General features: G+C 34.0%; 2 protein-coding genes and 1 long non-coding RNA gene across 6 annotated transcripts; 1 reads left to right on the top strand and 2 right to left on the bottom strand.

Annotated features, from left to right (window-relative positions):
- Positions 1 to 972: 972 nt before the first annotated feature.
- Positions 973 to 6,727, bottom strand: LOC112784547 (uncharacterized). 3 transcript variants are annotated; one of them, XM_025827786.3, is made up of 18 exons: positions 6,570 to 6,727; positions 6,244 to 6,342; positions 6,015 to 6,097; positions 5,844 to 5,928; positions 5,667 to 5,753; positions 4,969 to 5,030; positions 4,608 to 4,801; positions 4,462 to 4,522; positions 4,061 to 4,238; positions 3,328 to 3,366; positions 3,151 to 3,212; positions 2,988 to 3,024; positions 2,829 to 2,878; positions 2,439 to 2,508; positions 2,003 to 2,078; positions 1,713 to 1,792; positions 1,402 to 1,470; positions 973 to 1,258 (listed from the first exon to the last, which is right to left on the bottom strand). In XM_025827786.3, exons 1-18 carry the CDS (start codon positions 6,633 to 6,635, stop codon positions 1,199 to 1,201), a joined length of 1,458 nt encoding a protein of 485 aa, XP_025683571.1. In that variant the 5' UTR covers positions 6,636 to 6,727; the 3' UTR covers positions 973 to 1,198. The 3 variants fall into 3 exon arrangements, with proteins under 3 accessions (XP_025683571.1, XP_072086186.1, XP_072086187.1); XM_072230085.1 differs by having other exon boundaries at positions 6,244 to 6,359; positions 6,554 to 6,687; XM_072230086.1 differs by having other exon boundaries at positions 6,554 to 6,685.
- Positions 6,728 to 13,387: 6,660 nt separating this feature from the next.
- On the bottom strand, positions 13,388 to 14,197 carry LOC112784487 (uncharacterized). The gene is made up of 3 exons (XR_003193911.3): positions 13,975 to 14,197; positions 13,830 to 13,884; positions 13,388 to 13,743 (listed from the first exon to the last, which is right to left on the bottom strand). It is a non-coding gene; the product is annotated as an uncharacterized lncRNA (long non-coding RNA).
- Positions 14,198 to 21,164: 6,967 nt separating this feature from the next.
- Positions 21,165 to 27,581, top strand: LOC112783012 (putative phospholipid-transporting ATPase 9). 2 transcript variants are annotated; one of them, XM_025825738.3, is made up of 12 exons: positions 21,165 to 21,514; positions 21,813 to 22,248; positions 23,009 to 24,372; positions 24,496 to 24,606; positions 24,705 to 24,981; positions 25,070 to 25,158; positions 25,249 to 25,357; positions 25,641 to 25,853; positions 25,993 to 26,118; positions 26,209 to 26,307; positions 26,398 to 26,589; positions 26,704 to 27,581. In XM_025825738.3, the coding sequence occupies exons 2-12, from the start codon at positions 21,862 to 21,864 to the stop codon at positions 27,355 to 27,357; spliced, it is 3,621 nt and encodes a 1,206-aa protein (XP_025681523.1). In that variant the 5' UTR covers positions 21,165 to 21,514; positions 21,813 to 21,861; the 3' UTR covers positions 27,358 to 27,581. The 2 variants fall into 2 exon arrangements, with proteins under 2 accessions (XP_025681523.1, XP_025681524.1); XM_025825739.3 differs by having other exon boundaries at positions 21,201 to 21,533.
- Positions 27,582 to 27,799: the final 218 nt, after the last annotated feature.

Here is a 27,799-nt window from a genome sequence, read left to right as displayed (position 1 = left end):
CCGTTCCTAATATCATTTTATGTATCTGTTTGCAACAAACTATCATTATTCATTTCCCTCCAACAAAATAATGCATCCATCAATTATCTTATAAGTATTTTGATATGATCATGCATATATTATTATATAGCTTGCAAAATGTAAAGAAACTATTTATATAGTATCAAACATATATAACAAGAAGTCACAAAAAAAAAAAAAAAGAGAAAACACAAAAGAAATTCTCTTCTTTCTCTCTCTCTCTCTAACAAATTCTCACTTCTCATTTTCTAGCTGTAAAAAAAATCTCACTCTCGATTCTTCTATATATTAACATATAGTAATCAATCCAAATTAGCAAAGTAATGGTTTTAATTTTTAAATTTAGAATAGAAATAGAATAAAGAGTAAAGTGACAAATAAATTCCTGAAAATTTACATTTCAGACATATTAGTCCCTAAAGAAAAAAAATACCAATAAAATCTTTTAACTTTTAAGATAACAAACGTGGACAAATTAGTTCAAATTCAGACCTTCTACTCTAATCATAAAGGATAATTTTCTACCCTAATCATAAAGGGTAATTTGAAGATAGTATGTCCACATCTGCTATCTTAGAAGACTTTATTGGTACTTTTTTTTCTTTAGGGACTAATCTGTGCCAAGTATAAATCCTTAGAGATTTATTTATCATTTTACTCTAGAATAAATTAACAAAATTTTCACAATAAAACTTATAACTTAAAATAATTTTTCTTATATGATTACTAGCTAAATCATTTTTTTACATTATCTCTCAATCCGGCAAACCAAAGATTAATCCGTTATGAATTTAAGTTCCATTTAAGAATATGTCATTAGTCAAATAGATTACTATATACACAAGGTGATAATCGAATTCTTAACATTTGTTTAAGCGGATGATTGACCTAACTACTCAATCAGCACAAGCTGGTTCCTCGTACATCATTCCCTGTAATTGGAAACCTGAGTTAAATTCTTAAAGCTGTAGTCTGCCAGCATTACTAGCCCAAATTTTCGTTTAGGTAAATAAAAATCATGTACATATATTAGAAAAAAGTGGGTTCGACTTCAACCCTATGATACAACAAAAGTGACCTCATTAACAGTCATTTATGAGGCCAAAGAATAGAGTGACTTGTAAATGAATTTGCAATAAACAAATATTAAGTTGGAAGCACTCCACAGCTTGTTTTGTTACTGAATTCTGCAGCCTTGTTCCTCTGCTCTAAGAAATATAAGGCCTCGTCTAATCCTCTACAAGGAAACAGAGAAATGATGCTTCTATAAGATAACAAACACATGAGGAAATCACAAAATGAAACTACACAGCAGAATGGATTATAAGAAGATGGAATTGAATGTCCTCCTCTGATTTATTCTTAAAAATGATCTAATACCTCTGTGGTATCTCTTATGCGAAGGAGATCCAATCTGTCCGAAGGCCTTCGGTTCGATAGGGTAGCCAGCTGCAAGCGAATGAGCATTAGTCCATTGCAACAGAAATAGCCCAGTTTGATGATTTTTTAAAGGTGAAAACTCAGGTGAATTCGACTTCAAGTGAAGTTGATACCTCAGAGTCGTTAGATGAAAATTTAGTCAAATCAGTCAAATTATCTAACGGCTCTTAGGTATCAACTTCACGTGAAGTCGACTGCACTTGAGTTTCCACCTTTTTTAAACAAATAAAAAACTTAAGATACGTAGTCACCCAAAAACTGAAACGCTCAGGGTCTCGTGTCGATGGCATCATCGCTTCAACATTCAGGAGTCTCTCGATTCTTCTTGGATCTGTATGATATTTCATATTTCTAGAGCTTAGTATTACATGGAGCATTACATTGTAAAGGTTCAAATCGGAAAATAACTTTGAACAGCATTACAACAGAGTACTATTTTGGAGAAAGAGGTGATGATCAATATATCTCATTTTTCACTCAACATAAAAATGACTGTAGAAATCCAATATTTAAGGTCAAAAAATTTTTGTCTAAAGATTACCTAGTCTTGTTGCTTCTCTAGCTCTTCTTATCCACGATCGAGCATTTTCTGCTGCATTACATGTCAATTCCTGTAACTGTAACGGCATAACAACCATACTCATTAGATGGAAAGCAAAACTTTACAGTAAAGAATTATATATGAAGGGGCATCACATTTATAATAAATAGAAGCTCAAAATTCAAAATAGGCATTTGAATCTTCATCTCACTTACAAATCAACAGACTAGAGACTACCAACTTTGCAAACTTGAATGATGAACGAGCAAATATCTTCATTGATCATTTTTAGTAACAAAGCGGATGCAGACAACATATATGCACTAGATTGAGAAGGCGTGTTTTTTATATCTTTATATATTTCTTGTAGATTCTAATATATTAGTATGCTAACCAAAAACTTACAAACATAATGTAAAAGATATAGTCAACTTACAATCTCTCTTTCTTTTGTCCCTTCTGCTGGCATAATATCCTGAACCCATTCAACCTGAGCAACACGATACCTGCATAAACATTGAAAACATGTGTCATAAAGATCTGATGAGAATTTATATTAGCTATCAACTACCTAACACAACCTTCTTTTCTTATCCAGCATTAAAAACACATAATCCAATTTTTTGTAAAAGAAAAAAAGGATCAGTTAAACAGCAAGAGAACTTGTTAAACATAACTCTTGTATTTATGAGCTTTGAGAGATTACTTATCCTAAGTTAAGCTTTAAAAACACATCAAGCTAAATCTTCCTAAATGAAAGGAGGAGAGAAAAATCCAGTTAAATAGCTAGAGAATTTGTTAAACATAACATCCACTAACAACTTACCCATCCTGATCCCATGAACGGATGATGCGAAATCTCCTGCGACTTTCAATCTGCATATAATGGTACTTGCTTAAAGACTGAAATGCTTCTCTTTAAGATAAAGAATATTATTGAGGTGAAAAGGAAAATGATATAAGAAGAAAAATGATATATCTTCACCTCTATATAGAAACGACCATCTGGAAGTGGCTCACACCTGTAGTGTCAAATAGAAAAAATATTTATTTAAAGAATGTGGCTTGCATGAGAACAAGTTTAATGCAAGGTTATGAGCTCAAAATTATTTTTCAGGTAAAAAGGATATCAAGCACGGAGAACCTACTCAGTGATTTCCACTTCACAGCCATACTCGGCTAAGGAACCTGTTGAAGAATCAGTGATAACCTACAGGACACCAGATGAATGAGGTTCGTCCAATCATGCAACTTAAGCCACATAACCAAAGGAAACAATAAACAATTAAAAAAAATGAAATCAAAAGACTTCAATAAATATCTACCATTCCCATCCGATGATTGCCTTCCATTATTCTTCTTACCTATTTTTAAAGAATAAATAGATTAAAACACAGATATGATATTTAGACTGTCTGAATATAGATATCATTTATCATTAGGTATATGAATTACTTTCACAAATTAAACATACAATAATGTTTTAAAACAGCTTTTTTACAGATTTTAAAGTAGCATGTGAAGTTTACACAAAAATCATGAATCACCAATTATGACACTCCTCACCAAATGTTGCAGTCAACTAACTCAATCACAACTGTTCAAATATATAAATGCAACCCCTCCAACTACTCAAGTTTTGAACAAAGGGTAAATGGAGACAATATATTAAATATAATATGTCCCTTGATATATAAAGAAGATTATTTAGATTTGTGCAATAAATATGTGAAAATATTTGCAATGCATACAAGTGTTCATTGGGTATTGACGTAATTCATCTGTAATTTATATGAAAAAAGAAATTGAAAATGATATTATAAATATATTATTTTATTTAAAACTAATATCTTTACCGGCAAACCAGAAGATTATTCAGCAAATCCCCCCCCCCCCCCATCAGTTAGAATACTTGTTTTTTCACATGGAGAAAAGGATACTTGTTAACGTACCAAACCACTCAAAACTACCCATCAACATTTACCAGATGGCACTACAAAAGACTGAATTATTTCTTAAGAACAATATGTTATAGCATAGCATCCATAATCAACTCACCATCAATCTATACCGAGGTTCAAATATATTGAGCGGAAACTTTTGACATGGTATGACAACATCCATAACAAAGAGGGGCAGCAAATCTACACCAGGGTTGATTAAACTGTCATGCTCTTGTTTCCGTTCTGCATACTCCTCAGGAAAGTTCTTCTCTATGATGTTCTTCAATGTCACACTAGAAAAAGGTTGACAAGACTATAAATATCTTAGCAAAAAAAGGTGTCCATAAAATCAATTAGAACTTTTATTTTGTTCCAACATCTAAGACTAAACCAAATTCAGCTAAATGTGTCCTCATAACCCTAGGATGTGCCTTGTATAAATACCAAAGGGAGTATTGAACTACAAACTTACAATCAGAGAACCACATAATAAGTCAAATTTTTTGACAGCTTTACCTGATTGAACATGTTCTTGGACTAATAAACAGAACTGTCCTGCACAAAGGGCATCTGTTCCCTAACAATTGAGGACAAGAATTAGCAGAGTAGAGATAAGATATGAATTCATAGAGAAAAGATAATCAAGATGAGCTAATACCAACCAGAATCCATTGACTGAAATAGACATGAACGGCAAAAGGAATGTCCACAAGGGGTTGTAACAGGTTCATACAGCAACTTCAGGCAGAGAGTGCAATCAAACTCATCGTTTCGCTCTGGTTGTGCATGTCTATCCATCCTTGTTGAATGAGATGGCAGTCTTTCCAAATTTCGAAGAGAAGCTTGAAGAGGATTGCTGCATAGTATCATAGGAAACAAAAAAGGAACCCGTGATCTACTTCAATAAGATGACTCTTGCAAAAGTCTACAATAAGTAATTTCATCAACATTTCTACAAGGAATACATAGAAAAGAAATTAAGGGGAAAAAGGAAGATACAGCAAGATTCATAATAAGTAGTACCTAAATGGATCGACTTGTAGACCGGAAAGAATAACATCCCTGGCTTTCTCATATTTCTCCAACTGTCAGTTTAATAAATTGTCATAGCAAGTTTTGCATAATATGCATAATATGAATACAATTATAAAGAAAATGTTGGCCACAAAAGCAAGTGTTAAAGAATTAAGCCCCTTAGCTCCGTATTCTGGCAAGACTAAAAGGGTTTACAATTGACTACAGCCACATAATAACTTTTTATGCCATAAAAAACTGGCAATTTTAGAGGACCTGCACAATAAAAAGTTAAAAACCACTTGAGACATCTACCTACATAAGCAACTAATTAATACTATACAAATCCAAATCATTTTCATTGTACTACTTTATTTACGACTATCCCCTAAATCACCATGAATTACTAAAATAATGTTGCCATTGTTCGTTGCTTATTATCCTAATAACCATAACAGCAATCATGTCCAGCTCCACAGCCTCGCTTCACTTCATGATATCCTACTCAAGCAGCTACTAACCCTCACAGGAGGTGTTTGGCATCATTCGGAAATCATATATGTAGGTAAGAGGGAGCTGATTTTGACATACGGTTATAGATTTTAAGAAACTAGTTCATATCTGAAGTGAATTAGAAATAAATATGGTTCTTAGAACTTAGAGGCGATTGATCCTATAAGGGAGATCAACCAATTTATGAAACTTACCAAAAGAAGTGCATGGGCCTTTAAAATGTAAGGATTAGCTGAATTACTTTGCAGGTCAACAAGCTTCTCAGCATCCTTCAAACCCAGCTGGAATGAATGTCAAGAGTCAACTACTAAGAGCAAATTAGTTTGGAAAGATGATAATATTCACCATGATCAAAACAATGCAGGACATACTTCAGCAAGTGTTGTAGGATCAAGCCCACTCAATGGTCTATGTTCCGAAGCCGATGGAGTTCTATGCTTTAAATATTGACTAATCCTGATTGGAAAACATTGTGGTTGCCATGAGACCACTAAGCAGCTTTACAAAACTTAATAAATTTGGGGGAATACTAAATAACCAACCTAATATAAGCTGCACAGCGATTGCCGAGGATGACCATATCACCAGATTTAATGTTATTGGCTCGCGAATAAAAGCTGATTGCCTGAATAAATATCAAAACTTTAGGGACATAGCATAAAGCATCACTTTGTCCAAATGTAAGGAGAGGAATAAAGCATGCATAAAAGTGGAAATCAAAACAATGCAACAAAAATCATTAGCATTAGCACCCTAAAAGTGAAACACTACCTCTTCCATTCTATTCTCTCGAAATGCTTCATTGCCACTCTGCACAAGCTCGTAAACATGGCGAAGTGTGTCCCACGGCAATCCGTCTGATTCTTTTTCCTGAAATCCAACCCATGCTACATTCTTTATAATAAAATCTAAACTAATTGTATACGAAAAGAGGGACCACAGAATAGCGAAAGTTGTCTAAGTTGTGACAGAAGGCAAAGTAGTATATGAGTAAAAGAAAGAAGGAAATTCGAATTGAAAATCGAAAATTGAAATTGAAAGAAAATGAATGAAAGAATGAATGGCGTAGAAGGAAGGGTACATTGATGAATACAGACCCAGACATAGTCATTGACATCGGGAAGGGCGTCGTGGAAGGGAGAAGGAGACGACGGAGCAGCCATGAAGAAGAAGAAGAAGATGCATAAGCGGACCAAAATCCACTACGTGCTCTCTCTCTACTCCGCTATCATTTCTTTCATATCTATAATAATGCCAGTCAACGGGGGCTTTGACTCACACGTGTAATATTCTCATTGGTTCCCACTTTCTCAGCCTTCTCTTGCCTTCTTTTACCGCCAATTAACCAACCACTGGCACTAAGCGTTCCCTACACGCCATTTCATTCTACTCTAGTAATTAGGGGTGTTATCGGTTTGGTTTGGTTCGGTTTTAGACTAAAAATCAATCGAATCGATTTATTCGGTTTTTACATAATACCAACCAATTGATTTGTTGTTTGCGCAACAATCGAATCGAACTAAAAGCGGTTTGGTTCGGTCAGTTTTTTCGGTTTTTAAATTCTAATTAATAGAAAATTAATCTTAGTAAAATGATGTTCAAAACAATCAATAAACTGAAATAATATTACGTTACATTCAAATTCAACACAATTTCAACTCATTCCAACAACTAAACATAAAACAAACACATTTGTTAAGTCTAAAATTTCCATTTCAATGTATTACTAAATCATTTCTGCGGTTCGGTTCGGTTCGGTTCGTTTTCTGCTGAGCCAATCGAAACCAAACCGAACCGATCGGTTTACTTCGGAAAAAAAATTAAAAAAAACCGATTTTTTTCGATTTTTATTCGGTTGTTGTAAATTTTGGTTCGATTTTGCGGTAAATTTCGATTTGGTTCGATAACTTACACCCCTACTAGTAATATTGGATATAAAATAAAAATTTTTATTATATTTTAAACTTATATTTTCTATATTCATAATTTAATCACCAACCATTTGTTTATTAGTTTCTAATAATAATAATTGGTTTATATATTTTTATTAGTGTCTTAACAATTAAACTTCTCATGTGCGAACATATTTCGGACATAACATTCATCCACACTCGTTCGACACACATATTTTTTGTATTTAATCGTGTTTTAATAAAAATTAAAAAATTTTATCCGGACACATTTAAACACACTTAAATATCATTTCGTACCAACACATGTGTATTTTTAAAACATGTTTATTAATTATTAGAACAAAAATATTTTAAATACGTTATATAATTAAAAAATATATTAAAAATAATTTAAAAAAATTTTAAATTTGTGTATTTATATATTCCATATCATAATATATTGTGTCCTATATTCGTAGCAGTACCGATGTATTATACATGATACCACACATGAAATACTAGATAATTAGATATATTCATGTGCTTTTATATCTATATATGCATGTATATTCTTGTGTCTATATCTATATTATTCTACGATAAACAATCAGCCTTAAAAACTTATTTAGAATGTTACTCAATGCTACAATATCTACAAATCAGTAAATGATCATTTTTTTTCTAAGATATTGCAAAACATTTAGAAATATCTTTTAATCTCTTATATGTTATATTTTAATATTGAGATAATTTCTAAATATTTTATAATTACTATTCTTATGATAAATATGCCTCTATATACTTGAATCCAATATCCATGCATGTGAAAAAGTAAATTCCTTTTGACTTCCGAACGGCAACCGTCGAAGATGAGGGAAGCGCTCTCCGACAAACACCACCAGACAACATATTTCTTATATTATTCCTCAACTACTTTTTTATTAATGTAAGAGATTTTTTCAGTTAACATACAGCATAAATTACCCCTTTTAAAATTGGATTATTCATTCTCATTTCAAAGGAAGCAAATTAAAGACATTGATGGATGGGAATAATGTGTGGATTATGGTACGTGTATACTAAAATCAGCCATCAAAGTCAGCCACTAGTATAAAATATATGTTGAAATATAATTATAGGACTGGCAATGGGTAGGGTAGGGTAGAGTTTGGCCCTTACCCTAACCCTACCCGCGAGTTGAAAATTTTATTAAAATTCTACCATACTCTACCCGTGTGTTGAGAATCTCTCAACTCTAATCCTACCCGCACCCTAAAATTCTAAACCCTACCCTATCCTACCCTACCCGCAGAAATATCAAAATTTTTCAAAGTAAATATAAAATTCAATCATTTCGAATTTTATACATATTAATAACATAAAAAATAAAAAATTAATGCTCTAAATTACTAAATTAACTAACTAGTTTTAGTGATTGGCAGCGGGTCGGGTAGCCTACCCTACCCGAACGGGTTGGACCGGATTGGGTACCTGCGGGTAGGATATGAATTGCCAGCCCTAAATATAAATACATATTGAAAATGAATTAAACTACACATATATTTATACATAAATACATTAATGACTAATTTTAGTAGCTGATTTTAATGTACAAATAGCAATTCTCGTAATGTGTGGTTAGTGTGATTCGTGGAGCATATAATATCCATATGAATGTGTGTGCATATTATCGAATGTATTTTGCGGTAATTGGACCACGTTGATTAGATACTGTCCATAATATTTTTGCTTACAAGTTTGGTTGTGGTGGTGTCACGTTGGTTCCTTCCATTTCATTCTTAATTTGTGGGGATCACAATGCATTATTCATTATTCATAGCTAGCTACTTCCATCTTACCACACCCAGCTACCTAACATCTCTAAAGCCTTTTCTAAACGACAATTTTTCTTAAGAGTAATGTTAGATAGACAAAAAAAAAGTTAAAATTTGCCTTATTTAGTATTAATTAATTGTCGTAATAATTAATGAATGCTAAATAAGATAAGTTATGGCTGTTTTTGACTGATTTTCTTTGGTTACCAAACATTTCGGTTTTCTTAATATATGAGTGAATATCTCATCTGGCCCCTGACAATTATCTCGAAAGGACAACGAGGCCCCCAAGAAAAAAAAACACCCAATCCGGTCCCTGATAATTTTTTTTGGGACTGATTAGCCCCTGTGCCAAAAAAATAACATTGATTTTTTTTGGCACAGGGACCTCGTTGTCCTTTCGAAGTAATTGTCATGAACCGGGTTGTATTTTTTATTTTTGTCAGGGGCCGAGTTGAAGTTTTTTTTGTCAGGAGTCTTGTTGTCTTTCGAAGTAATTGTCAGGGGCTAATTTGGGTTTTTCTCTTAATATATCTAAATTCACCACAAATTCTAACATACCCATTAATTTGGACACTTAATTTAATAGTGACATATATTATGGTTTTTATTAGAATGCATAGAACATTTACTTTTTATTAGAATTTAATCTGATATATTTTCAAACCTTATGCTACCAATAAGCTCCAATACCGCCACTAGCTAGATCTCATGCTCACAATGTTTTTTAACAAAGTCTTCTAAACTTAATCAAATATATTGTTGTTGACTTCCTTGAAGTTTACTTATATAATTATAAATTAATAACGTTTGACTTGTTTTTGGGTCCCCTTGCATTGTAATTGTATATCCAATGTCTATGAGCTAATGCAAACAACAAAAACAAACAAAAAGTGTCCATGAAGTAATAACACCCCCTCCCTCTTCTCTCTCTCGCTTCTGAGTTTCTAAGAGATTACAATTTGCATTGATGATTTTTAAGATAAATAAGACAATAATCACTTTTTTTGCCATTGCCGTGAATAATAATGTCATTGTTTGGAAGATAAAGTCAAAATTTATTATGATCAACAACTTCAACTTGATATTCATGGATTATTTAATCTCAGGTCGTATGTTAATAAAGTTAAAGGTAATAACATTAGGAAAGAATAAGAAAAGAAAATATAAAATTTTTTTATTGTATGTTGTTGTTTAATAAAAGAATAATGATATCTATTTACACTAATTATTAAACTGATTTTAAATTTTAAAATAAGCTAAAACAGTCCGAATCTTTAAAAATTTTATTAGAGAAAAAAAAAATAACTAACTAAACTTTTTTTTTTAAAAAAAAGGATAAAATAATAAATAAAAATAACATAAAAATTTAATAAAGGGGTTTATTTTGAAAAAAAATAAAATAAAATATTGTTAGTTTGCTGCCTAGGTTCTTATAGGCTATAGCAATTACGAAGATGGGTGTCTCCAAACGACCAACAAGATGATGAAGTTGGTATATATATTATAGGAAACATTTCAGGTGCATCAGGAGTACTGGTGCTCCAGTTATTTTAACCGTTGATCTGAATTATAAAAAATATATATAATATATATTAATTAAAATCAACGGTTAAAACAACTGGTGCAACGGTACTCTCTGGTGCACTTAAAATGTTTCCTATATTATATACATTCTTTTCCCTGTTATATATGTGTGCATGCATGGTACTTGTAGTATAGGTGATATAGATTTTATAATAGTCAATAATTATAGATATAAACAATTATTTTTGTATCTACAATTAATATATATATATATATATATATGGAGAAAGTTTTTATATTTATGTTTTAGACATTTGTTTGGATCATTAATGTAATACTCTATTATACAGAATTTTATACCTATGACATAAAATAGAGATGATGAGGTGCTACGACCTCTAAAAGAAAATATATTTGTGTAATATAGTATAGATATTTTATTCTAAAAGCCTTTGAAGAAAAAGGGATAAAACAAAATTCATTAAAACGAAAGCGCAATATCCACGAAGCGATAAAGTAAACGAAGTAAGATAGAGCAAGCTAACAAGATTATATCCTAAGAGTTTCAAAATATAGATAACAAAACTCAAGACTCGGCTCGTGAAGATAAATCGGCCCGAGCACATAAGTATATCTATACATATACATATGTAGGAAATCCAAAGGAACCCAAAATACAAAGTTACAGAACCTGTTTCTCCAAAACAACATTTAAGAGAAAGCTAATACATTAAATATATAAGCAGTGGAGATATTAAGTATATAAATAAATACACATAACCAAAAAGAGCCCAAAAAAATAAGGATCTTCGCTAATCAAAAGTTTCTAGCATGTCTCAGCAAGGTGCTGCCTGACTTGCATATGAAAACCACAAAATCCGCATGGGTGAGAACCGGAGGTTCTCAGCATCGTAACAGTGCCCACATATCTAACATATAATGTCATGGGAAAGTCAAAGGCAATCCTAGAACTTCCGACAATAGATTTAAACTTAAAACCAACATTTAAGATCATAAAAATAAGGCAAGGTATCTAAAGAGTTCTAACTTATCTCAATTCTAACTTAACCCTTAAAATCATCAACATTCCTCCAATCCTCTGAAACTCTGATAGAACCTCATAGACAAACAAAACAGATAAAGCAAACACAAGTAGAAAACAGGTACAACAAGAAGATCATATAGCAAGTAAGTATAGTAATTTCACAAAGGCAATTCCAAGTAATGCAAATTCAAACAAGACAAACAGATGCGTATGATGCATGTCTTTCCTACTGGCTGTGAGCTCAAGTGTCAGTTACTTTTCCAGAACCCAACACACCTGGATATTGTCTCTCTATGCCTCCACACTCTTGGGATATAGTGTCCGTCACACTCTCAAGATATAGTGTCCGTCACACTCATGGGATATAGTGCCCGTCGCATTTCTTGAGACAAAGTGCTCCCACACTCTTGGGATATAGCGCCCGCCATGCCACGCTCTTGGGATATAGTGTCCGTCATACTCATGGGATATAGTGCCCGACACACTTCTCAGGGTAAAGTACTCTCACACTATTGGGATACTCGACATGCCACGTTCTTGGGATATAGTGTCTGTCACACTCATAGGATAGAGTGCCTGACACACCTTACAACAGAGAGAAACTTACACATTCTCATCACGAACGAAGGCTCAATCATCACATTCATTCACAGTCGTTCATAATCATTTCACAACCATTCATCATTGCAATGACATCACATATACTCCATGTATTCACATTTTCCATATATAAGTCATCACTTTCCAACCTTATTTTACCACCAAGATACCTCATCTTCTGTAGCTTCATCTCATTACTAGGTTTACTACTGAGATCTAGGGTTAAAAGAGTGAAAGTAAAGGTTTAGAAGTTCAAAATTAGGTTTAAAACACAAAATATTCATTTGCTGAAAAATAGGGCTATGCGTACGCATGTCACGTGTACGCGTGGCCCACGCGTATGCGTGAGGGTGCGTTTGGACCAAGACGCGTACACATTACCCTTCCCGCGTACGCATACGCATCAAACAAAATCGAATGTTCGCGTACGCAAAAACCCAGGTCACGCGTACGCGTGAGCGTACATTTTTGCCCGCGTATAGAATGTATGCGTATGCATACAACGCAGCAGCACCAAAAAGCTTCTAAGTCAAGATTTTTCGGTTTACACACTAAACTTTGATCGAGCATAACTTCCTCATTTTAAAATATTTTTCCTCTGTTCTTCGAACGGCATAATCATCTCGGACCAAAGTTTCTTTATAGAAAAGTTTGAAATAAATCGAAGGTCTGGAAACCAAATTATACTCCGTCAAAGTTGAGTTAAAATCACAATTTTCATAAAACTCTACAACCTCCATTTTCAAAATATACCAATTCCTACCTTTTAAAACCAACCTAAAAACCTACCAAATTCAGCATTAAATATTATCCAACTCCTTCATTATATCCACATCCTACCAATCCTCTATTTTTCTCAATTTCCAATCCAATAGTTCCAATTTAACAATATCCATTCATACATCATCAAGTGTCTATATTAAATACAATATTTAACTTCAAATTCATCAATCACTATACATATACCACTCAATATCATATACAAATCACATACTTATCAACAAGAATATCATCAATAATCCCCAAAATCATTAACCACGTACATAATAATTATTCTCACCCAATCAACCACAACCATCCAAAATCATTATCCATATAATCAACATAATTCACATCATTCAATCAATTACATCAACAATTCAATTCTCATCTTAGGGTCACTAGCCTAAGTTTTCACAATACATTATATTTTAGATACAGGAAACCAAAATCATACTTTGCCCGATTTTTCGCTTAACTCGGAACACTTTCAATTTCACTTTTCCTCAACTTTCAAGGCCTCAACACCTCACCAACAGATTTTCCAGCATATAGCTCCACTTCCAAGCTTTCCAAAACCTCAATCAAGCTCCAATATACATATATACACTACCTATTCCACAATATCGCATTTAAACATAGCAACTTAACACTCATATACAATAAATCAAGAATTCCACAAGGATTGAGAATTCTTACCATACCTAAGGATCAAAGAGGCAAGATTGAGCCTTCCCCTTAAGTTAATTAGATCCTATAACATCAAAAGCTCAAAATTTCAACAATTTTACCCAATAATTTTGAATTCAAAGACTGGGAAATCAGAGAGGGATTCATGGCTTACCTCTTGAATAAAGTTTTGGGCTTTGTAGAGCTCGACGCCGCGGTCGCGTGGCCGCAAATAGTGCGACGATCGGAGTTTCGGATCAAAAGTTACAAGGATTTAAAGATCAAACTAGGTTTGTTTTTCATGGAATGTTCTTCCCTTCCCGTATGTGTTTCAGCGTGTTTGATGGTTGGAGTGGGGAGGGAGTGGGGAGGGAAGGGCTGGGTTTTGGGCCCAATACGGTCCAGTTCGTCACGTTCGACTCAATTTTAGGCCAAATTCTTTGAAATTTGTGTCGAAATTTTCGTTTTAATTTTCTCTATCATTTTAAACCATAAAAATTACATTTCTTATTTCCTATAATAAACTATAATTTATGAATTAATTAACCAGATTTTACAATTAATATAAATAATTTTTTTTTAAGTCTTGATTGTATAATTATTGTATAAATAAATTGTTCACATAGTATTATTAATATGTGTTTTTTTTAATAGAACAATGACTAATAGAATTTATTTATTTTATTAATATTTAGTTAATAAAAATATTTTTATACATCTTATCTTAAATTTTAATTGTATATAAATAAAACATTAACAAAAAATGTTAACTTCTAATTAACACTTTTTATTATATATATGATAAAGTACTAAATTAGTCCTTTATATTTGAGTTTAAAATTAAAGAATTAGGTTCAAATGTTCTAAAATTAGGAGCGAGACTAAAACTCAAACTCGAGTCATCTGAAGATGAGAGAATATGTCATTTTAGTTATAGTTCGTTGGGAACCAATTTAGTACTTTACCCATATGGGTAAAGTACTGTATATATTTATCCAGTACTTTACCAATTTAGTACTTTACCCATATATATCTATATTTACCAATTTAGTACTTTATCCATATATATATTTATTTATTTATTTATCGAATATAGTTAATAATTAAGTTTAAGCTTTTGTAAAGTAGTCCTGTATAATACGATTTTGTTTTCTTTATTAATTAGGTGTTACTATCCTAATGCATGGTGGTATGGATGTTTTGACAATGAAATAATAAGTTAAGCAGTTACCTTCCTAATGATTGTTTAGACGACATAATTTAAGATTAAGATAGTATATAAATTATTTAATTTTAGTTATCGTGTCTAAAAATTTTATAATTTAAAATCTCACATATGAAAGGAGAAAAATATTAAAAGACCAATATTTTTTTAATTAATTTTAGCTAATATTCTGAGCTAACATTTTATTTCTATACTATTAGAATTTAGAATTCTTAAAATTTAAATTTTAGTGTTTAAAATTAATCTAGTGTATGTTGATTAAAAATGATATATCAAACTTAAATACATATATAAATAATGTTATTTGGGAGTCGAATTGAAGATCAATATCTTTGGCTTCCATTAAAAAAAAGGTATCTAGTATTTGTGAAGTAGAGAAAGTAGATGTTTGTTTGGAGAAAGTGGAAGTGGAAGTGTGGAAGCAAGCATTTGTCTTCACACATAAACTTTCGGCTACATCACACATGCTATCTATAAATAGCGGATTTGGTCCTCTAAAGTTTGAATTTCACTTTAGAGAATAAAGTGTGATATTCTACCCTTGAATAATTTCTTTTTCATATTTATTATTAGTCCTACCTATGAAATTAATGGTAAGAGATCACACTTTACTCTCTAAAGTAAAATTTAAACTTTAGAGGATCCAAATCCATAAATAGCATAATAAAGATTTCATATGTTTGCAATTAGCATACTCATCAAGGTAGCATTATCACTAATAATTATATTCGAATTTTTAGTGTTAGAAAGATAAGAGAGAACAATAAAAAAAATGTCACGTGTATTCTAATTATATAGAATGATACAATATAAAAAGATGTTTATAGATATTAAGAGAATTAAAATAATAAAGATATAATATTTTACAATAAATATTTAGATATGTTAAATAATTTTAATTAATACTAATTAATCTTAATATATTCTAATATTTAGATTGTTGAGTAAAGTATCGTTTTTGTCCCCAACGTTTGGGGTAAGTTCTATTTGTTTTCCTAACGTTTAAATCGTCCTATTTGTATTCTTAACGTTTATAAAAGTGATTCAATGTTATCCTACTATCAATTATACTAATAAATCAGATTATATTTTTCAATTATTCTCAATTGGATGTATTCATTCTCAATTAGGTCTCACTTGGATGTGTTCGATTTTAATATTATACTCACTATTTGTGTTTAGATTCAATTATGTTCCTAGAAAAGTGAATTATATAAATGTTGTAGGAATTAGTTTCAACATTTGATGAGCTATTTTTCGGAGTAGATCATCGATTCTATCCTAAATATTTGTATTCTAACTTCAAGAAGAGGTTTTTAAAACTCAAACTAAAGTGCTCATGATGTGTAATTGACGGCAGGATAACATTGAATCACTTTTACAAATGTTAGAGATATAAATAGGACGATTTACGTTAGGGACACAAATAGAATTTATTCTAAATGTTGAAGACAAAAATAATACTTTACTCTATGTTGTTTTAACTAATAAACTATGATGCCGTTGTACTAGTTTTGTCACATTCACTTTCTTTCTTTTGTTCGCAAGTCAAACTAATTCACAACATGTAATCTAGGAAGCACCGATACGACACGCGATACGGACACGACACGACATGGATACGCTGACACGTTCTTTTTATAAAAAATTGGATACGACATATTTAGGATACGTTGTGAAATAAAATTTAAATAATATATTAAATTAATAAAATATCATATTGTAAATATAAGAGTAAATATAGTTGAATAAAAAAATCTTAAAATTATGCAATTATTAAAAAAATAAAAAATTTTAAGCTAATGAGTAAGTAAGCTACTAAAGACAAACGGTAAGTAGATTTAGGTTTTGATTTATTAATTATTTAAATTTTGATTTGTTTTAATTTTAGAATATTTTAAAATTAGAAAGAAAAAATTGGTTAATCGGACCATAAAATTACAAAATCAATTAAAGATTTACAGCCCAGCAGAAAGATCCGTCTCATGAACATCTAAATCGAGTCGGACTCGTTCGGATTCGTGACAGCTCCACCAAAATTCTGCACCGCAAGAAGACACGCCGCCAATATGCTCGTTTGAAGTATCCACCGCGTGTCGGCGTCGGATTCGCGTCCGACTCAGATACGCCGGCACCATAAGAGAATCCGTGCTTCATAGCATGTAATTATAAAAACTTATACTAGTATGTCATTTTTATTTAGAGAATCTGTCCTAACCGAACTGAGCGGCCACGATATCAATATATAGAATTCAAGTTAAAAACTACGTCACACAAATTAAAACATGATTGGATTTGCTAAGAAGGATTAGTTACGTAATTCTACAAGCTAAATGCTTTGAAATGTTCAAGATTAAATGATCAGTTTTTGGTCACACGTTTTAAATTATTTGAAAATTCTTCCAAAGGTTGATTGAGATTTGAGAAACAACGATGTAATGATGTAATTAAGAAGAGGGTATCTCTGATTCTCTTCTGCAGAGCGAATAGCTGAAGAAAAAAAAAACAGTGAAAAATACTTTTTTTTTTTTTTCAAATAAAACTAGTAATGGGTTTTGTCTTTTTTGGTCGTAGTATTTCCTTTCTTATAATGGGCCTTATCTTTTTGGTCGGGCCCACGTAATTTTTTTGGGGTCTGAGCCACATCTCCGTTTTCTACTCGTTTTAATGCACATAAAATTCACATTTTAAATAACTTATTTTTGTTTTGAAAGTTTCAAAATTGTCTTAATTAATGAGCTAATATCGTGGACATTGACTGTCCTATATGTACAGGCACAACGTTTGACTTTGAATGATCGTGAAGGCAAATATTTAGTATAATAAACGAGTTATATTTTTACTTGTTTAGTTCGTCTATTTTTTTTAATGCAAATCAAGCTTATTTATTTCCTGGTTGTGACTCATCTTTCTGACGGTTTCAATTATAGTCTTTTCCTTTATTGGGAAATATAGTCTTGTTAATTCGTATATGAATAATTTTTGAAATGTATAATCACATTTATTTTTTAAAAAGATTAAACAAACACATTTAGTTAATAACATTAAGTATATAATTTTAATACAGTAATAATATAAAAAATTTACACAATGATCTGAATAATGTTAAACTTTTGGATAAATAACCTCCAATATATTTCAATATATTCTGAATGTCCCAAATTAAAAAATACAACATCAAAGTCCCAAACTACCTTTCTATATAAATCGCAGTAAATGAATTCGATTTAGCGAATCACATAGTAAATCGAATCAAATTGATTCGATTTCTAGAATGAAAATCGAAACTAGTTAATTCGAATTACGTAAATGGTTGAAAAGTGAATAAATCGAATTTAGTGAATTCGATTTTTAAAAACGTTTGAATCGAATTGAGAAGATTCGATTTAGCCAACACCCAAAGTAAATCGAATCTACTTGTTTCGATTTACATGAACTTCTCGTCGTGCATCATTCGAATCAAATTGATTCGATTTTCTTGGATCTTCGCTATATAAACAAATCGAAATCAGTTGATTCGAACCATAGAAACCTCATACCCCACTCCAACCCCACCACCCAATTTCGAGATTCTCTGAAAGCAACCCGGGGACAACCGAATCTGCATGCATGGAAGACGATTCGAATCGTCTGTATCGACTAGATGGAGTTGCGCATATTGCCGGTGCCGTCCACCTGGAGGTTAGTGTTTTTAAATATTTAATTATTTTTTTAAATAAATTAGTAGTTAGTTAGAAATGTTAGTGTGAGATTTTTAAAACAAATCGAAAAACAGATATTTGAATTTAGTTCATGTCAGACTTAGTGAGTCATTAACTATAGAACAGAGTTAGCTGTAGAGTCATGAATAGGGTTAAGTACAGGTTTCTATGTGTGTTAATAAAAAGCATTTTTTTTATCTCATGTTATTAATGTTTTTGTTAATATGAAGAAATCGTGAGTAATGCAGTGGTTAGCGTTTTTATCTTTAAAAGATTGGCAGGGATTTATTGTAAAAATGTTTGCAAAGTGATAGCATGCAATGTCTGTGCCAACTAGAAATTTTGATGCATTGAGCAATTTTTTTGTGACGAATGTGAGAAGTCATCTTGTGTTCTTATGCATCCCATCGATGCATCAGTAGCATGAGACGGTAGCACGGGATGATGTTGAATGACAGGATCGTTCCTTACTTACAGATGGCTGGTCTTTACTATCTTGCAAGATTGAACGAGAGCTGGTTTCGGTTGGACGAGCCGTTGGTCAGCGCCTTCGTAGAGAGATGGCGCCTTTAGACGCATACATTCCACATGCCTTTTGGGGAGTGCACGATAACCCTACAGGATGTAGCGTACCACCTTGGTCTCCCAATCGACGATCAGTATGTTAGCGGATACCTGACAGACTTTTCACAATATATAGAGGGTGGCCGACCACTATGGGTGTGGTTTGAGGAGCTGCTCGGGGTGTTACCTCCTGCGAACTCCATCGACAAGTTCACAGTGAAGTGCACATGGTTTGAGGAGACGTTTAGTGAGCTTCCACAGTGAAATGCACATGGTTTGAGGAGACGTTTAGTGCACATGGGGCAGATGAGGAGACGATTATGAGGTATGCCCATGCGTACATGATGATGCTCCTATCGACGTAGCTATTTGGGGACAAGTCAGGTACACGCCTCCACATCCGATGGCTGTCGTACGTCGCCAGGTTGGAGGACATGGGTCAGTACAGTTGGGGTACTGATTAGTACCTGAACTAGATGCTCCCCACCCACAGGTGGAGTCGTCCATGGTGTCTCCTCCTCGTTATCATCAGCAGCAATTGTTGTGGGCTCCACATCATCATTATCATAATCCTGTAATGCATCCTCAACCCCATCGGGTGCTCCAACCTCTCCGAATACCGGAACACACGGAGGAGAACAGGGCGCCGCGAAAGCACCGTCTCCCAATGGTCCAGCCTACCAATGCATCACAACTGCGATTCAGATTGACGACAAAGGATGGTGAAGCCACTAAATCTGGCTCGGGTGCAATCACCGGCATTGCTGACGAGGATCCAACAGGCAATGCACTAGAGCTGGCTAGATGTCCTGTGGAGTGCATATTCCTGTTCGAGCCTCCAGAATTAGATGCCACATCCACAAGTTTCGCCAACAATTCCGGAGTCCTCACCTCAGGAAACTGACGGCGGCAATGAAATAGCACCTGCATATCTTCGTCACTGCTAATAACGAATGAATCATACTTTACATCATCGCGTAACACAGAAATCGGAATTCGATAGAACAACTTCTCCACCTGTTTCACGCCATGCAGTCCTAGTCTCTGGAGTATACTATTCTTAAACTCAGCGAAACTGGTCGAATGTTTGAGAAAAACACTCGGCGGGTCTTTGTCAGTGACTTAATTCCTCTCGCGTTTACTTCTTGATAGACCATCTATAGTGCACAAGAGTTACAAAACTTTTATCACTAGCTATTGTGAATCTCACTCTTCTACAAAATTTTGTGTACCATCTCGTTTTTATATACTTCATTGCTTTGTAAATCGAAACATTTAAATTCGATTTACTCTAATGTTGGTTGCATGTGTAAATCAAATTTAATTCATTCGGTTTATAGATTCGATTTTTTTTTTTTTGGTGACTATAGATTCGATTTATGTTCATCTCTAAATCGAATTGATTTGATTCAATTTTAATTGAATTTTATTTTTTACCTAATTTGAATCAATTTGATTCGATTTATTACGTATTATTTCACTAAATTGAATTCACTTGGTTGGATTTATATAAAAATCTGATTTGAAACTTTAACTGCATTTTTTGAGAACATATTAAAATGCATTGGAGTTAATCAAGTCATTTGTTCTAAACTTTTAGAAGGCTACAAATCTAAGAATTAATTATTTTTATCCACTAACCAAGTTAGGTTGGTCTAGTGGTTAGCTCACTAGTCCGCTTAAGCAAGTGTCGGGGGTTTGAATCCCGTCTTGTGCATGCAGCAACCCATTGGCCAGCGACAAACCCTTAAATGGAGCTCAGTACCGCGACAGATTAGTCATTGACCTGCCGGGTTGGGGGATACCGTGGGAAATCAAAAAAAAAAAAAAATTTTATCCACGTAATAATAAAAGTAATTAATATTGAAAAAGCGTAAAGGGATAAACAACGATGGTTAGATACTTGAAATTAATTTTGTAATGGGAAATGAGATCATGCGACACGGTTTTCCAGAAAGAGAGACGCCTTGAGCTTTATGCAGATTGCAGCACCGTGTCAACTGAAAACTTCATCAGTTTGTTACCATTTCCACTTCTGCGTTTGGGTTTGGATTTGGATTTCGAATTTCAGTTTCTTCTTCCTCAGGACACATAACTACTCATTTCTTTGTCTTCCTTCCAAACAGACAAATTTAAGGATCTTCGTATCTTCCAATGTTCGCACAATTTCCTGCTCTCTCTCTACTTTTCATAGGACAATTGGCGCGGCATCATCATACGTGAATGTGATCACTCTCTTATCTTGTGATTTTCTTTCTTCCTTTTAATTGTTTGTATAGTTGCAAGTTTGAACCTTTCTGCGGTCCTTGTGTTGTTTTGCTTCAAAACTTGTGTGTTTACTTTAGTGGGTAATTGGGTATGTCAATGTTCTTTGTTGTTGACTAGAAAGTCCTCTCCTTTGCTCTTTCTGGTAATTGGGGGAAGCTTCCCAATTTGGCTGCTGCTGCCACTTGTTTTGGAATCGTCCTCATAGACTTGTTCTTTGAGGAAGATCAATTAGTTGATTTAATTATTTCTATGCAGGTTGTATTTGGATTAATTAGTTTCATAGCAAGAATTAGATCAAAGAAGAATGAGGGGTCGTAGGAGGATGAGGAAGATCCGTTTGAGCAAGATCTATTCATTTGCATTATGTGGTAAAGGAACCTTAGAGGGAGAACATTCACAGATTGGGGGGCAGGGTTTTTCCAGGGTGGTGTTCTGCAATGAGGAAGGGGTTATGCAAAATTATTCAGATAATTCTGTAAGATCCACAAAATATACTGCTGTCAGTTTCTTGCCAAAGTCACTGTTTGAGCAGTTTAGGAGGGTTGCTAATTTCTATTTCTTGGTCATTGGTGTCTTGGCAATGACAAAGCTTGCTCCTTACACTGCTGTCAGCGCAATCGTTCCCCTCTGTGTCATCGTTGGGGCGACCATGGTCAAAGAGGGTATCGAAGATTGGCGTCGCAAGACACAGGTGCTCTATTACACTATTGTGATTGTGAATTTTATTTTTAACGTCAATGACAATTACAATTCCTTCAGCTTGTTGTCTTAAATCCTGCTGTGGAAGTTTGTATTAGATTCAAACTGAATCATGGTCTCTTTTGTGTGTTTATATTTACTGTTTATTTGTAGTTTAGAGTCCCTGTAAAATCTATGGACTATTGGACATTTAACTCTTAAATTGAAGAATACCAGGAACTTTTACAAAGATTATGGAATATTCCGGTTATAAGAACTGAAAGATTCTATTTGACCGTAGTACTAATGAAATTGGTGAGAGAAATGAAATGGTCATTTTAGATGAGTCATGATCTACCATGGACAGCTTATTCAATATAATAAATTCTAGTATCTTCTAAATAATCTCTTGGATTCAGTCTTGTACAGTTTTCTATAACAAAATTGTGGTCAGCAACATTACATGCATCCTTAAGTTCAGTGCAAATTTGGTCATGGTTTATTTATGTTTTTTACTTGTGTAATATAATATTTATAATGGAAATCAAACAACGATCAAACAGTTCTATGTATCTTATCCTTGAAATGGGATAACCAGCTAGACATGTTGCTTGAGGATCATTTAGCATTTAACTAAAGATTATAATTTCTGCATTGTCTATTTGATGATCATTATGCGGTATGGTTTGGGAATAGGAAAAAGGTTAGTGTTTATGGCATTATGGCAAGCTATCAAGTTGGTATATAATTTGGCTAATGGGTTAATTCTGCAGGATATTGAGGTGAACAATAGAAAAGTCAAAGTGCATAAAGGTGATGGTGTTTTTGAATATACCGAATGGAAGAATCTGAGGGTGGGGAATATAGTTAAGGTAGAGAAGGATAATTTTTTCCCTGCAGACCTCCTATTGCTTTCATCCAGTTATGAGGATGCAGTGTGTTATGTTGAGACCATGAACTTAGATGGAGAGACAAATTTGAAGTTAAAACAAGGATTGGACGTAACTTCTTCCTTACAGGACGACTCCAACTTCCGTGATTTTAAGGCTGTAGTTAAATGTGAAGACCCAAATGCAAATTTGTACTCATTTGTTGGGAGCCTGGAGTTTGAAGAGCAAAAATATCCCCTTTCTCCTCAGCAACTTCTTTTGAGAGACTCCAAACTTCGAAATACAGACTATGTATTTGGAGCCGTCATCTTCACTGGTCATGACACCAAGGTCATTCAAAACTCTACTGACCCCCCTTCGAAAAGAAGCAAAATTGAGAGAAAGATGGACAGGATTATTTACTTCTTGTTTTGTCTTTTGTTTCTAATTGCATTTGTTGGATCTATCCTCTTTGGCATTGCAACTAAGGATGACTTGGACAACGGGGTGATGAAAAGATGGTATCTGAGGCCCGATGATTCCACGATATTCTTTGATCCAAAAAGAGTCGCTTCAGCTGCCATATTTCATTTTTTGACTGCTTTAATGTTATACGGCTTCTTCATTCCTATCTCCTTGTATTTTTCTATCGAATTGGTGAAAGTCCTTCAAAGCATCTTCATCAATCAAGATGTCCATATGTACTATGAAGAAGCAGACAAGCCAGCCCATGCCCGCACTTCAAACTTGAATGAGGAACTAGGCCAAGTTGATACTATACTTTCTGATAAAACTGGAACTCTGACCTGCAACTCAATGGAGTTCATCAAATGTTCCATTGCTGGAGTAGCTTATGGCCGAGGTGTTACAGAGGTTGAGCAGGCCATGGATAGAAAAATTGGTTCTCCTTTGACTCATGAGCAGGTTTATGGGACAGAATCAGAATCAGATGAAAACAGGAAGTCTTCTGATAGAAAAACACGCATCAAAGGTTTTAACTTTACGGATGAAAGGATAATGAATGGGAACTGGGTTAATGAGCCTCATGCAGATGTTATACAGAAATTTTTTCGCGTATTGGCAATCTGTCACACCGCCATACCGGAAGTGGATGAAGATACAGGAAATGTCTCATATGAGGCTGAATCTCCAGATGAAGCTGCGTTTGTGATTTCTGCTAAAGAAATTGGTTTTGAATTCTTTAAAAGGACTCAGACTAGTTTATCAGTTAATGAATGGGATCCAGTTTCTGGAAACAAAGTGGAAAGGTCAGTATTTTTTCCTTTAAATTCCTTTGTCCGGTCAAAATGCATTTTTTGTAATTCAATTATTGTTCATAGCTATTGCATTTATTGCTGATAAGAGATACAGTTAATAAATATCTTTTGCAGAATGTACCAGCTTCTTAATGTATTAGAATTCAATAGCTCAAGGAAGCGAATGTCGGTAATAGTAAAAGATGAAGAAGGGAGAATTTCGCTACTCTGTAAAGGTGCTGACAGGTTTGTGATAAAATTATCCTCAGCATTTAGTATATTGTTCTTACCCTTGCATTAACCTGATGACTTACCATAACTCCATAAGTCATATTTTCATGCAGTGTCATGTTTGAAAGGCTTGCCTTGAATGGGAGAGAGTTTGAAGATAAAACCTTGGAGCATGTGCAGCAATATGCTGATGCAGGTCTAAGGACCCTGATACTGGCCTATCGTGAACTTGATGAGAATGAATACAAGGAGTTCAATAATGCATTTTACGAAGCAAAAAATTCAGTTACTGCAGATCAGGAGACGCTAATTGAGGAAGTATCAAATAGAATTGAGAGGAATCTAATCCTTCTAGGTGCCACTGCTGTAGAGGACAAGTTACAAAATGGGGTAGGTTACAGGGCAAACCCAATTAAATTTGAAGATTTATGGATTCAAGTTCAGCTTGAAGTTCTTCCTCACAATATTGCTTTTCTAGGTTCCTGATTGCATTGAAAAGCTTGCTCGTGCTGGAATTAAGATTTGGGTTTTAACTGGGGACAAAATGGAGACTGCCATTAATATTGGGTAAATGTTGTGATTATTTCTTTTGTTCATTCATTGGCTTCAGCACGAGAATCACTTTTCAAGACATTTAACACAAACATACTATTGCAGTTTTTCCTGTAGTTTGCTTAGACAAGGGATGAGACAGATTATAATTCATTTGGATGCTCCAGAAATTCAAGCATTGGAGAAGGGTGGTGACAAGATGGCTATTTCCAAGGTAAACGCCATCCCTTAAAATGATGTTGAACTTACGTTTTATGGGTTTGTCCATTAGTAACTGAATTTGCTTGGTATAGCTTACTTTCGATTCTTTAGACAATGTAAGCTCGTTGACTTTGTTTTAAACCATGAGACATTGAATTTTCTCTAATTCCTTCTGTTTTTGTACCCTTTAAAAGATTTCTTCACAGTTGCTAGATGGGATTGCATAGTGTGTCAATATCCTTATGAAACTGTATACTCAATCTTAATATTTTGGTGTCGATTCATGCATGTTTCAGGCATCAAGGGAAAGTGTCCACCGTCAGATATCAGAAGCTGCTTTCCAGCTTACTGCATCCAGAGGAGCCTCTCAGCAGGCATTTGCTCTGATTATTGATGGAAAGTCACTTGCATATGCTCTGGACGATAGTATGAAGAACATGTTTCTGGAGCTCGCAATTCGTTGTGCATCAGTTATCTGCTGTCGCTCGTCACCCAAGCAAAAGGCACTGGTATGTTTCACCATGTTCTATGAGACACTGACTATGGTTTTTTCCCCACTATTTGATATCGGCTCCTCATTTCTTTTCTTAATTTTAATAAGTCCTGGCTAAAATTTTAATCTTTCGTTTTCATATTCTTCTCTTGAAGGTTACTAAATTAGTCAAATCTGGAACCCGTAAAACAACTTTAGCTATTGGGGACGGAGCTAATGATGTGGGAATGCTTCAAGAAGCAGATATAGGGATTGGAATCAGTGGTTTCGAAGGGATGCAGGTATGGATAAACTGGCAAACCATCATATTTTCTTTTATGTTTGTCTTGCACTTTGATATCATGACATTGCTATATTGTCTCTTTCCCCAGGCTGTGATGTCCAGTGATATTGCAATCGCACAGTTCTGGTATTTGGAAAGATTGCTTCTTGTACATGGTCATTGGTGTTACCGGAGGATATCATCAATGGTATTGCGGCACTAATATATGGATCCCAACATTCTATTAGTGCTGGTTTCAAAAGATGATCTTATTAACTTGTTCATCCTTTTCCGACAGATTTGTTACTTTTTCTACAAGAACATCACATTTGGCTTCACTTTATTCTTGTACGAGGTGTATGCATCCTTCTCTGGAGAGCCTGCATACAATGATTGGTTTTTGTCTCTCTACAGTATCCTCTTTTCGTCGCTTCCCGTGATTGCCCTTGGGGTCTTTGATCAGGATGTATCCGCGAGGTACTGTCTAAAGGTAAACTAATGTTCACTATCTAACTAGCATTATCTTCTCTAATCCTGCATTCCTGGTTCTCATATCCAATTAGTGATGATAATTCCTTTTTTTTTTCCCATTCCCACATGGCAGTTTCCTAAATTATACCAACAAGGAGTGCAAAATGTCCTCTTCCGCTGGCGCCGGATCCTCAGCTGGATGCTCAACGGATTCATTAGTGCGACAATGGTTTTCTTCTTTTGCATAAAAGCGATGGAGGTTCAGGCCTTCGATGAAAAGGGAAGAACCGCAGGGCGTGATATATTGGGAGCAACCATGTACACTTGTGTAGTTTGGATTGTGAACCTGCAGATGGCACTTACTATAAGATACTTCACATTGATTCAACACATTTTCATCTGGGGTTCCATTGCTCTGTGGTATCTGTTCCTCCTTGTGTACGGAGCAATGCCTTCCAAGATTTCAGGAAATGCATACAAAGTCTTCATCGAGACGCTGGCTCCTTCACCTTCCTATTGGTTTGTGACATTCTTTGTGGTGTTCTCAACACTTATACCATACTTTTCATACTCAGCAATTCAGATGAAGTTCTTTCCCATGTACCATGAAAGGGTACAGTGGATAAGGTATGAAGGAAAGAAGAAAAACAATGATCCTGAAAACCATGTGTTGCGGCAGAAGTCATTGCAGCTAACAACTATGGGTTCAAATGCAGGTTTTGCAGCTAATGTTAATCATAGTATAGATATAGATACAGATGTAGATAGAACAACCAACAGAAGATGATAATATTTTGTTTATTTTATTTTTTGAATTATTATTTTGGGCGACTTAGATTTTCTTAAATATGCATGGTACAGAAGAGGTAGAACTGTGATTTTTAATTTTTATTAGACTATTAGACAGCCAACCCTAATGTAGATCAAGATTATAGCATTGAAAAATAATTAGTGGATTACTAAGCTTCCTGATTATATCATAAATACATGGCAAATGTATTCGAAAACTATGTTAGCCTTAAATTATCTAGACATGAATATCATCATCTTTGATGCAACAAGACAAATTTGCAGAGCTTACACATCCCGGAATGTCCACAACTACAGCAACATTCTTTTCTCCCATATTTACTCCTCAGCTGCAATGTTCATTCATATGCTGGTGGTTCTGTTCGTATGTTTGCTAAGGATTTTCATGACTACATAGATTGATTGGTGAGAATCCTTCA

Source organism: Arachis hypogaea, chromosome 20, assembly GCF_003086295.3.
Source record: "Arachis hypogaea cultivar Tifrunner chromosome 20, arahy.Tifrunner.gnm2.J5K5, whole genome shotgun sequence".
NCBI lineage: Eukaryota > Viridiplantae > Streptophyta > Magnoliopsida > Fabales > Fabaceae > Arachis > Arachis hypogaea.
Note: the sequence above shows the minus strand (reverse complement) of the source record. Positions and strands in the feature narration are given on the sequence as shown.

What these genes read in the sequence shown, in the direction of transcription:
- LOC112784547 (XM_072230085.1), bottom strand. Translation starts at nt 6,635, where the DNA reads ATGGCTGCTCCGTCGTCTCCTTCTCCCTTCCACGACGCCCTTCCCGAT. An exon ending in TGTGAAGTGGAAATCACTGA is followed by an intron (nt 3,025 to 3,150) that starts GTAGGTTCTCCG and finishes TTGACACTACAG; the next exon opens with GTGTGAGCCACTTCCAGATG. An exon ending in GCATAAGAGATACCACAGAG is followed by an intron (nt 1,259 to 1,401) that starts GTATTAGATCAT and finishes GTTTCCTTGTAG; the next exon opens with AGGATTAGACGAGGCCTTAT.
- LOC112783012 (XM_025825738.3), top strand. Translation starts at nt 21,862, where the DNA reads ATGAGGGGTCGTAGGAGGATGAGGAAGATCCGTTTGAGCAAGATCTAT. An exon ending in ATTGGCGTCGCAAGACACAG is followed by an intron (nt 22,249 to 23,008) that starts GTGCTCTATTAC and finishes TTAATTCTGCAG; the next exon opens with GATATTGAGGTGAACAATAG. An exon ending in CACCCAAGCAAAAGGCACTG is followed by an intron (nt 25,854 to 25,992) that starts GTATGTTTCACC and finishes CTTCTCTTGAAG; the next exon opens with GTTACTAAATTAGTCAAATC.